Source organism: Mandrillus leucophaeus, unplaced genomic scaffold (genome assembly GCF_000951045.1).
Source record: "Mandrillus leucophaeus isolate KB7577 unplaced genomic scaffold, Mleu.le_1.0 Scaffold986, whole genome shotgun sequence".
NCBI lineage: Eukaryota > Metazoa > Chordata > Mammalia > Primates > Cercopithecidae > Mandrillus > Mandrillus leucophaeus.
In genome coordinates, this window is record NW_012110763.1 from 425,501 (window position 1) to 437,408 (window position 11,908).

An 11,908-nucleotide genomic window follows, 5' to 3' on the forward strand; every position below is an offset into this window, starting at 1 on the left:
ATCCATGAGAGCCAAATCGCGCAGACCCGGACAGGCAATGACAGGACCCAGAATGACAGGGTCATTCCCTCCCTCTTCCAATAGGTACTGATTGAGCAGCTACTACATTATCAATTTTTTCTTCTGGGCCACCAGAAATGAGGCATGGCCCCTCCACTTGCCTTCTTAGAAGACCCTCAGGGAAGTGTGTCTGCATGGATGCGTGTGCATGTTTGTGTCTGGCTCCGTGACTCTTGGGGTGCAGCCTGGATGGGTGGGCTCCCAGCACCGGCAGCTGGGGCTCTCCCCACCAGCCCCTGTAACAGCAGCCCAGCTTCCTGCAGACCAAAACCACAAGCAGAACAGGGAGGCGTGAGACACTCACAGGTTGGGTTTGATCGCATGCGTGTCGGAGGGGAGAGAGCAGAGAGACACAGGAACAGGAACAGCGAAGGGCAGAGCAGACCTGTGCCAGGGGCGCACAACGGCCGTGTCCACCTCCCGGCCCCAAAATGGTGCTTCCCACAGGCAGCCACGTGTAGCAGCCAGAGACAGCTCCAGACATGTGGCTCTTCTTCGGGATCGCTGGATTGCTGACAGCAGCCCTCTCAGGTAGGCCCCCTTCCTTCATCTCCTGCCACTAGTGCTGGAGGAGCCAGATCCAGCCCTCTCAGTCCCCTTTCTGGTTGTTTGCCTGTGGTCACCTTTCTGGGATCTTTTAGCCAAGACTATACTCAGGTACCAGGGAGCTCCAGCATCTGGGGCTAGGATAGGACACAGGAGCCCCTCAAGGGGATGGGGCTGTGCCTGGGCAAGGCGCCCATCCTGAGAAGCCTCCTGAAGTGACAGAATGTGGGAAGCTCGCTTTGTGCCTTACCAACGGGTCCCCAGGGTGTGAGGAGGGAGGTGCCCCTCCCACCCTTAAGCTCAGGAACTCCCCCATTTCCTATGTCTTGCCAACTCTTAAGAAGGAACCATTCACCTTCCAGAGAGGCAGGACCATTGACGGTGGTACTTTCCATGCTGAAGCTGAGGCTTGGGGTCGGCAGGCTTAGGCCAATCACGGGACAGCACCCCCTGAAACAGGACTCAGGGAAGCCAGGGAGAGCTCCGGACAGCCAGGCGCTCATGGCTTCGGCACAACCAGTTGGGGTCGTCTAGGGCATAAGTGAGCATGAAGGCCACCCCCACATCTCAAGCTGTCCCCAAGTGACAAGGCACCTGGCCACCCGGGCCAGGGAATCAGATGACCAGAAGGTTTGGGGCACTAGACTGTGCTCCCCAGATACTTGCTGGCCCCTGTTGAACGCAGGGTCCAAGCTGGCCGGAGCTGGGCAGGGGCCTGGAGATGTAAGAGGTCCTGACCCCATTGAGCTCTCACATTTTGGGGTTTGGGAGACCGGTGTGGAAACAGAATTCTGGGCCAGGGGAATCTGGGTCCACCCTGCAGCCGGGGAGCCAGGTGCTTTCATTTTGTGATGGGGGAGACCCAGGAAGACCCAGTCAGGAGGGGGCATCGAGCTGGCTTGGAGGACTGGGTATATGTCGGGAGACTCTGGGCAGGGGGTGCCCTCCTCTCTGCCTTGATCTCCTCTCCCTTGCCTCGATCTCCTGTGTTCCAAGCCCGTGGCCTCATACTGGTTCAGGCAAAGCCATTCGGCTCTGGGAGCTGGAGTTTGTGTGCCTTCAGCTCTGTGCGTGTAGCTTTGCCCTGCTAACTCTACCAGGACTTTCCAGAGCAGCAGCTCTGGAATTTCGGCTGCCTTCTGCCCCTGAGCTGAAACAGACTGTCCGAAAGCGGCCCCCTTTCCTCTTCCCCATGAAGCCCAGCCACAGGCTCCGGAGTAAAGTCGGGTCCAAAAGATCTTCCCTGACCCAGGGCTTCAGACCAGCTCCTTCTCAGCTTCCCAGTGGGAATGAGGGCCAGGGGCTGAGCTAGGCATTGGTGCCCTTGGCGTCCGAGCCGTGGCAGCTGGCCCAGCAGCCAGCCAGGAGAACTGGCTTTGAATGGTGCCCACAGGAGAGGCGGGAACCCAGAGACCTGGGCAGAGCTCAGGGAGGTCAAGCAAAGTAGTCCTGGAGCCTCCAAGCTCCTTCGTTCAGTGTGTCCCGCCCTGGCAGCTCTCGCCCGACCTGCTCCTTCCCAGTACTGTCATCCACTTTATGTTTTTGAAACTGTGTTGATATTTACTTGACTCACTTGTTGTTATCAATGCAAGCTCAGTTTTGAAAGGAAACTTTACATCACTGTTATAAGTGGAAAATCAGTATCACTTGCCATAGGTGAAAGGTAAAGAGAAACATAAAAACAAATGGTGGCAAAACCCAATTTCTATTACGCTTTAGCAAAAAGTGAAAAGATCGTGAAGACCCAGAGCTCGTCCTCTCTGTGAAAGGGGTGACGAGGGAGGGGAGAGGAGATGGCCTCCTGGCTCTAGTAGCTATTTTCTTCTTGACTTTGCAGAAGGACTGAAAACTCCGTGGGCAGGGAATAATTTCCTCACTCTGTGATTTCAGAGCATTAAACGCGGCTTCTGTAAACTCTCCTGAGGGTTGCTAGAGGTGTATGTCCTACTGCTGAAAAATATGGCCTCTCCAGGCAGGAGGAAGACGGCACCTTCAAGCAACCCCCTTGTCTCTCTCCAGGGCTGATGCAAGGGACACTGAGCTGCTGCACCCCAGGCCTGCCTCAGCTTTTCTTCCTCTGTGTCTGGCTCAGCAGGCCCAAACCCTAGCAGAACCCAACCTCAGAGGGCAAGGTTGACCCACATCTGCTTGTGGGAGTTTGTGTTCGGCCTAACATATTGGGGAAAGGAGACTAGGACCTCCAAGGAGAAAAAGAAGGAGAAAGAAAAATGATGGCAAAGAGGGAGGAAAGGGAGCTGGGAGAATGAAGTGCGTATGGAAGTTCCAGGCCTTTACCCCAAGAACTATTTTGGGGTGGGGCTCCCTGGCTCTGCCCTGGGACCACAGGCAGGTGGAACCCTGCCCTCCTTTGCACTGGCAGACCTGGCTGAGGACTTGCTGTGCTCGGGCAGACCTCCCCTCTCCTTCTTCTTCTTCTTTTTCTTTTCTTTTCTTTTTTTTTGACAGAGTCTTGCTCTGTTGCCAGGCTGGAGTGCAGTGACCCGATCTCGGCTTACTGCAACCTCCGCCTCCCGAGTTCAAGTGATTCTCCTGCCTCAGCATCCGGAGTAGCTGGGATGGCAGGCACACGCCACCATGCCCAGCTAATTTTTGTATTTTTAGCAGAGGACTTTACCATGCTGGCCAGGATGGTCTCAATCTCCCGACCTCGTGAGCCGCCCACCTCAGCCTCCCAAAGTGCTGGGATTACAGGCGTGAGCCACCGTGCCCAGCCTCCTTCTTCCCTTTCTAACCCTAGCAGGAGGCCCTATCTTCTGGGCCCCTGCCCAGGCGGCCCGGGTTCTGGGCCTGGACTTGGTTTGTGTTGTTGGTTTCTGTTGCTTAGAGATGCAAGCCTCCAGTTTGCAGTTTCCTTATCAGACAACTCAGGATGAAGGAACAGAGAGAATGAATTAGAAGCCCTTGACAGGGGAGGTTGGGGTGGCATCATGAGACCCCAGGTTCTGCCCTGGTCCTGCCTCTAATTCACCATGTGACTGTGCTGCTTTTCTTCGCCAGCCGTGTTTTCTCATCAGTGGAAGGGGGGTGCTTTGTTCAGACAATCTACAAGAAAGCTTTTGGCCAGATCTGACACTATGACGCAGTAACAAAGACCCAGGCCTTTCCCGCCAGGGCAGTGCTGAGTTCCGTGACTCTAACTCCATCTGCGCTCTGGCTGGCGAGGTCCTCGAGGGCTGTTTGTGGCTACTTTTAAAAAAAATAGTAATTCTTTAATTAACAATTTTTTAAGAACTTTTTTCTTAACTTGTGAGTTCAACATACTAATCATATTTTATTTTATAAGCCCTGTTATTTTGATCGATGATTTACAATGGGCCTTTAATATTTGAGCAAATGAAGTTGAACAGACCTAACATCCTTAAATAATAAATACCCTCACAAACGTAGCTAATCAAACTCCCTTAGTTCTGTGCTGTTCCATAGGGTAGCCACTACAATCATGCATTTAAAATGTGAGAGTCCAAATTGAGATGTGCGAAGTGTAAAATATACAACAGGTTTTGAAGATGAGTTTCAAGAAAGAATGTAAAATATTTCAACAAATTTTATGTGATTTATATGTCGAAATGATAATATTTTTGATATGATGGGCTAAATGAATTTTATTATCACAATTAAGTTTACATATTTTTTTTTACTTTTTAAAAATGAGGTTCCTGGTCTGTTGTGGTAATTCACGCCTATAATCCCAGCACTTTGGGAGGCCAAGGCAGGAAGATCACTTGAACCCAGGAGCTCAAGACCAGCTGGGGAAACATGACAAAACCCTGTATTTCCAAAAAACACAAAAATTAGCCTGGGAGTGGTGGTGCAAGCCTGTAGTCCCAGCTACTTAGGAGGCTGAGGTGGGAGGATGGTTTGAGCCCGGGAGTTTGAGGCTACAATGAGCCATTACTGTGCCACTGCACTCCAGTCTGGTCGATGAAGGAGACCCTGTCTCAATAAAAAAAGCAGGGGGAGGGTTGTCCTGGAATATTTAACATTACATACGTTACTTGCATTATATTTATATTGGATAGCACTGCCTTTGATATTCTAAACCACATTTACAAATATAATGAATTCCATATTTTATAGAGCAAGAAACAAAATGTTCCCAAGAATTTTAGAAAACGCTTTCAGAACTAAAAAGCTAGCATAAGCGAAGTGAATATTAAGTTATTTTTTAAATTTGTATAGCTATGGGGGTAGAAGTGCAGTTTTGTTACATGGCTATATTACGTAGTGGTGAAGTCTGGGATTGGAGTGTACCCAGCACTGGAATATGGTACATTGTACCCAATAAGTAATTTTAATTCCTCACTCCCCTCCCACCCTCCCACCTTTTGGAGACTCTGATGTCTGTCACTCCATTCTGTACGTCCGTGAGTACACGTTGTTTGGCTCCTACTTATAAGTGGGAACGTGGTGTTTGACTTTCTATTTCTGAGTTATTAAAGCGAATATCAACTTCTCTTAAATATTCTAATGTTTACAGACATTGTCGAATTCTTTTAAATTTTCTGCTTCAAAATTGAACCGAAGTCAATTACCTGCTCACATTCCTGAGGAACTCAGTGGCCAAATGTTTTTAAATATCACAAATATAGGATTTTATACAACTCACGGAACTTGACTCAACTTACATTTAACACCAATGGATACATACTATGAGTGTTTGTTTATTTAATCATCTCTATTTTCTAAATTCTAATCTTCCTGGGTTTAAAAGCCACTGACTAAGGAGAAAACAATGTCGCCATTGCAGGTAACTTGGGGTACGCCAAGCAGGTTGAAGTTTTCCATCTCAGTGGACTGAGCTGAGGTCGGCGTTTTTGTTGTTTTGCCAAAACATAAGATACGGTTCCCCTGTGTTGCTGATGGATGCGCTTCTGCCCTTTTTGATAGTCTGTGCCCTCCAACTGGGCTGGCTTCTTGACCTATGACCTCTGAATCCAAGTTATACAAACCTAATCCCCTACATCTGCCCTGCATCTGGCCTTATCGCTTGATTGGACTGAATTAAACACACATGTTTACTTTTCTATGCTGACCTCTTTTCACATTCTTCCTGCCTGGCAACACTTCATCTCATAGATACATAAATAATGTATGACAGGCTTCTGCATCTTTCTCCCAGCTTAGCTCTCTGGCCACAGGTCAATGACTGATGAGGACAGTTAGCGTGGCCTTCACTGTATTGGGGCCATGGAACGGGGTAGCTTCTAGGGTGCTGAAGCTCGGACTTTACAGAGGGATCTAGAATGAGTGAGAAACACTGCCCACGGCCCTCCTCATTCAGACCACATGAAGGCCTTATTTATTATATTTATAGAACATTCAAGAATTAAATTTGGCCCCCAGCTGTTAGATTCTGAGTTAAGGAATCAGCCTTCTCTCTGGGGCAAAGAGGAATAAACAGGTGGCCCCAACTGTCCTTTGGGACAGGAGCTTGAAGGATAAACCTCCCAGGTGTGTGGCCACCCTCTACTTGCCTGGACCACACATGGGACACCACGAGCTTTAACATCCATGCCATGTGCTCAGGCCTGCCCTGAGCAGACCCTGGTGGGGCTGGGATCCCCAGGCTGCATCTACTGCCTCAGCCACCATGGCCTCCAGGCCCTCCATCCTGTCCTCAGCACTGGCCCCTCTCCAGACTCATGGTAAGTTATCCAGAGTAGCTCTTCCCAGAGCACTTTATTCCAGTCCACCTTCCCAGTGTTGTGTTGGCCAACGCATCATCCACCGGGCAATTTGCTTAACGTAATTTCCTTCCTTTTTTTTTTTTTTTTTTTTTTGAGATAGAGTCTCGCTCTGTTGACCAGGCTGGAGTACAGTGATGCGCTCTCAGCTCACTGTGAAACTAGGCCTCATAAAACCTAAAAAGTTAGCACCAGGTGGCCCTAGATAGGGTCCCACCCTGCCTCGATAGGGTCCCACCCTGATAGGGTCCCACCCTGCCAATTCCGGGAAACAACTTCATGGGGTCCCACCCTGCCAATTCCAGGGGTCCCACCCTGCCTCGAAGTTCCCGGAATCAACAACTCCAGGAAAAAACCTCATAAGGTCCTGCTCTAACCAATTAAAACAAGACCCCTTGCTCAGGCTATAGCTAGACCCAATCATTTTGCGCCTAAAACTTTGTTTGAATTTCGCGCCTTAAGCTGTGTTTGAACTTGTGTTTGCCTATATAAACAACCTGTAACAAGCACTCGGGGTCCCAGGGCCAACTTAGAGCTTGGGACCCTAGCGCGCTAGTAATAAATAACTCTCTGCTGTGAATCTCGTGTCGGTGATCCTTCGCGGCGACCCCTGCCCAGGAGGGAATCGACAGTTCGGTTCCAACAACTGCAACCTCCACCTCCCAGGTTCAAGTGATTCTACTGCTTCAGCCTCTTGAGTAGCTGGGACTACAGGTGCGTGCCACCACACCCAGCTAATTTTTTGTATTTTTAATAGAGATAGGGTTTCACCATGTTAGCCAGGATAGTCTCGATCTCCTGACCTCATGATCCGCCTGTCTCAGCTTCCCAAAGTGCTGGATTACAGGTGTGAGCCACTGCACCCATTTCTTTTCCCTTTCTTCCTTCTCTTCTATTTTCTTTTCTTTCTCTTTCTTTCTTTCTTTTTGATGGGGTCTCACTCTGTTGCTGAGGGTGGAGTGCAGTGTCAAGACCATAGCTCACTGCAGCTTCAAACTCCTGGGTTCAAGGGATCCTCCCACCTCAGCCTCCCAAATAGCTGGGATTACAGGCGCCAGACACCATGCCTGGCTACTCTTTCTTAACTGATGTTTTAAAATGTAAATACATTTATTTTGAGAAGAATCTTTGTATCACTCCCTTAAATGGAAAGCCATTCATTGTAAATCACCATCATGATGATCATTTTGAAAATAAACATAATGGAAATAAAACCATGTCATTAAATGCTAGCCAGATGCATTTGCTGCTTTCCCAAAAAGGCAGGGTTGTAGATGTCAGAGAGACTTTAGCGACTAACCCCATGGGAGATTTCCTCCTCCAAGTCTGTAATTAGAAAGGCTGACAGGGAAATAAAGAACATGCGTAACTTCCTCACCATGCAGGATAGTGGTAGATAATGCCAAGTCAATCACCACCTAAATCATTTTGCATAGTTTCATGTATGTGCCCTGTGCTTTGGAAACACTGATCCAGAGAAAGGACAAAGAGGGTGGGCACTGTATGCCCTGACAAGACAGAGCCTGGGGACGCTGACTGCTCAGCAGCCTGGGGGACAGGAGACCCCCATTTCAGGGGCTCCCCAGCACCCTGGGAAGTCCCTGGATTTTCCCAGTGAGCCTTGAGGTTGGGGGGCACCCAAGCTCATGTCCCTTGATTCAGCTCTGGGAAACTGGGCCCCTGCAGCCTGGGGAGGAGAAGGAACCTTGAGGAGGAGTAAGGTGGGTGTGGACTTTGAGAACTAGCTCTGGTCCTAACTTGCTGGGGAATCTTGGGCAAGTTCCTTCCTTTCTCTGGCCCTAGTTTCCTTCCTGGTAAACTGGGTAAAATGCACACTAAGGACCCAGCCTAAACACGCTTGTACTTTATGTACGTTCCTTGAGGCTTTACAGGTTATGGAGCAGGGCACCTGGCTATATGGAGCAGAGATCCAGCCACTAGACACTTCACCCTAGGAAGGGCACAGTATCAACCCCAGCCGGCATCCTGTCATATAGAATCATGGACTCTGGAGCCAGGCAGACGTGGGTTCTGAATTCCATCTCTGCATGGCCCCAGGGTGGTTTCTTTGCCTGCATGCTAGAGATAAAAATCTCCAGCTCACCAAAGTGTACAAGTTAACGTAGATGATGTATCTGAAAATAGCCGAACAAAATGCAGGGCTCAGAAATGTTAGCTTATAAATGCTCTACAGCAAGACCAAAGATAATCCCTTGCCTATGTGAATACAGGACTTGGCGGTTAACATAGTGCTGTTTGCACAATGAGCTCTATCACCCACATGGCGACCTCATTTTATAGATGAGGAAACTGAGGTTTAGCGAGGCTAAGAGACTTGTCGGGACTTGAGCTTGGGTCTCCCAGCCAGCAGGCTGGTGCTTTTTCCATTGTGTGGGAGTTGCCTGGCTTGTGTCTAGCCAGCTGCCCTGTGGGCTCTATTCTAGTATAGGGTTTCTTCCTTAGATGCCAACTCCTAGCCTTGCAGCCTCACCACTGAGTCTAGGAACAGCCCTGAAGGACCTCTGAGGTCCTAGGGCCCCCTGGAAGTCTTAGCAACAGATGGGATCAAGTGTGGCTGCCTGCCTCATCATGGCATGCCCTCATGGGGTTTGCCTGGGGGTTGCCATGCACCTCGGGGCCAGGAGGAAGGCAAAATTAAACAGGCACCATGAGCCAGGGGAGAGCTTGCTGGGCAGGAGCCTCCATATTTTGTTTTGTTTTGTTTTTTCTTTTTTTTTCTTTTTGAGACAGATTCTCACTCTGTTACCCAAGCTGGAGTGCAATGGCACGATCTTGGCTCACTGCAACCTCCACCTCCCAGGTTCAAGTGATTCTCCTACCTCAGCCCCCCGAGTAAGGGGACCACAGGCACCCACCACCGTGCCCAGCTAATTTTTTGTATTTTTAGTAGATAACAGGGTTTCACTATTTTGGCCAGGCTGGTCTCGAACTCCTAACCTCAGGTGATCCACCCACCCGCCTTAGCCTTCCAAAGTGCTTGGATTACAGGCATGAGCCACTGAGCCCGGCCCAGGCTCCATATTTTCTTATTCACTCAGTATCTGCTGAGTACCAGGCCCTGTGCTGGCACTGCCATGGGACATGAAGGTTTGCCCTTGAACAGTTTATAGTGTCGTGGTAAGACACACCAGCACCAACCTGGGATAGGTGTGGCAACAGGTGCAAACCAGTGACAGCTGCAACCACCACCCATTACCGGGGACTTAATGTTCTCCAAGCACCAGCTATGCGTATGCTGTTCCACCCTGACAACATGAGGACAATCACCCCTTTTTTATGGGTGGGGAAACTGAGGCTCGGAAAGTTATGTATTTTGTCCCAGGCTGGTGGCTAATGTTGAATTGAAATCCATGTTATGATACATCACTACTGGGGGAAGCTGGCTGATGGGTACCCAGGATTTCTCTTTGCTATTTTGGCAACGTCTTGTGAGTCCATAGTTTGAAAATAAGAAGTTAAGGGGGAATAAAGGATTTCAACTCTTTTTGGTGGCTCACACCTGTAATCCCAGCATGTTGGGAGGCCAAAGTGGGAGGATCACTTGAGTCCAAGAGTTCCAGACCAGCCTAGGCGACATAGTGTGACCCCCATGTTTACAAAAAATTAAAAAGTTAGCCGGGTGTGAGATTCATGCCTGTAGTCCCAGCTACTCGGGAGGCTGAGGCAGAGAATCACTTGAGCCCAGGAGGTTGAGGCTGCAGTGAACCATGATCTCACCACTGCACTCCAGCCTGGACAACAGAGTAAGACCTTGTCTCAAAAAAAAAAATAAGTATTTCAGAAAAAAGCCATTTGAAGGCCGGGCGCAGTGGCTCAAGCCTGGAATCCCAACACTTTGGGAGGTCAAGGAGGGAGGATCATTTGAGGTCAGGAGTCCGAGACCAGCCTGGCCAACATGGTGAAACCCCGTCTCTAGTTAAGAAATACAAAATTTACCCAGGTGTGGTTGGGGGGATGCGGGGCACCTGTAATCCCAGCTAATTGGAAGGCTGAGGGAAGAGAATTGCTTGAACCTGGGAGGCAGAGGTTACAGTGAACCAAGATTGCACCACTGCACTTTAGCCTGGGCAACAGAGACTGTTTCAAATAATTAATTAACTTAATTAAAAGAAAGAGAGATCCATTTGAGCAGAAACCTGGAGGTGGGACAGCCTGTGAGGGGCTGGCTGAGGCGAGGTGCTGACGAGCCAGCCCTGCTGGTCCTGTTGGTCACGTTGGGTGGGCAGGACCGAAATTCCCAAAGGAGCTGAGGTCCACGCTTTTTTCTGCCTCCTGACCCAGACTGGTGTGCCATGAGGATTCTATGAGCGCCAAGCACGGGGACCGGCCCATGGAAGGTGAGCCACAAAATGTACATTTACAAGTGTTAGGCAGGCAGTACGAGGATCACGTCCTCCCGTGTAGCACTCTGCAAATATGTAAACCTGCCTTCCCCTCGTCACAGCCCTAGGAGGTATGCGCTACTGTTTAATACTTCCATTTTACTGAGTAAGCGGCAGGCTCAGAGAGAGAGACTGACTCTTCCTAGATCGCACCACTAATAGATGACAGATACTTGCTTTGACCTCATGACTCCAAACTCAGTGCTTTTTCCCAGCCCGGGAATTGGGTAGGGTTTGGGCCGGGGACCCCTCCCCACCTCAAGACCCCTGCAGGAAAGGTCCGCCCTTCCCCCAGGGACTTTTCACCTCACCCACCAAGAGCTGGGCTGCCCTGGAACTATGTGGAGCCTGAGCTCTCCTCCTTCGGGCTGAGTGGCCATGCCCAGCCTTCGTTTCCCGGCTGTAAAGCACGGCTAATGGGAGCTCAGGGCTGTGTGGGGTTCTCTAGATGCTGGCAGTGACATGCTTGGAGAAATGCCAGGCTCCTTAGGGTGTTAGGAGAGAGCTGTGGCCGCCGCTGCTACTCCAACTGGGGCCAGGGAGGCGCTCTCAGGGACAACAGAGGGAGGCAGAGGGAAGCCCAGCTTCCCACCCTCCATTTTGTAGGCTCCTGCAGCCCGACCGCCTTCTGCCTGAAAATGGCAGCTGAGAGAGGCCAGGAGGCAGGAGGCAGGAGGCAGAGCTGAGGAGGAAGCTCCGGGGCTGGGTCTCTGGTCCCAGGGAGATGCTGAGAGATAGGGAGATGGCCCTATCATAGGAATGTGGTCCCGTTTTCACTTGTATGGGAGGGTCTCCCATGTGGGTCTTCACCGTGTGCTGGGGGTGGGGGCACACTCAAAAGTCCGTCCAATAAGTGTCCAGGCCACCCCCAGTCTCCATGAAGACCCTGAGCTGGGCTGAGGTCTCCAGGAGGTGCCAGCAGATGCCTGGGGGGGTGGGGGGCGTCTGTGCCTGGGGCCGGGGACTAGGGTCTTGTGGGGACACGGGCTGTAAGAATGATGAGGGGTGTCAGGGCTAGGGGCTTCTTGGGGTGTCTCAGGAGTCCCATCTGAGGCCCCACTTCTGACTTGGAGTCATGTACTGAGCGCTGTGGCAGAGAGAACGCAGAGATGAAGTCACTGTGTCCTCAGAGTCAGATGCAAAGCCAAGCATGACTTTGTTCATTCTACAGAAGGGCAGACGGACGCCCAGAGA

The 11,908-nt window shown here is 50.5% G+C and overlaps 1 protein-coding gene across 3 annotated transcripts in view; it reads left to right on the plus strand.

Annotated features, from left to right (window-relative positions):
- The first annotated feature begins 319 nt into the window (after positions 1–319).
- CD6 (CD6 molecule) overlaps positions 320–11,908 on the plus strand; it is a 57,467-nt gene continuing 45,878 nt past the window's right edge. For all 3 annotated transcript variants that reach the window (XM_011971097.1, XM_011971099.1, XM_011971098.1), the window contains exon 1: positions 320–591. In XM_011971097.1, coding sequence (XP_011826487.1) covers positions 543–591 — 49 coding nt within the window. In that variant the 5' untranslated portion in view covers positions 320–542. The remainder of the gene's footprint in view (positions 592–11,908) is intronic.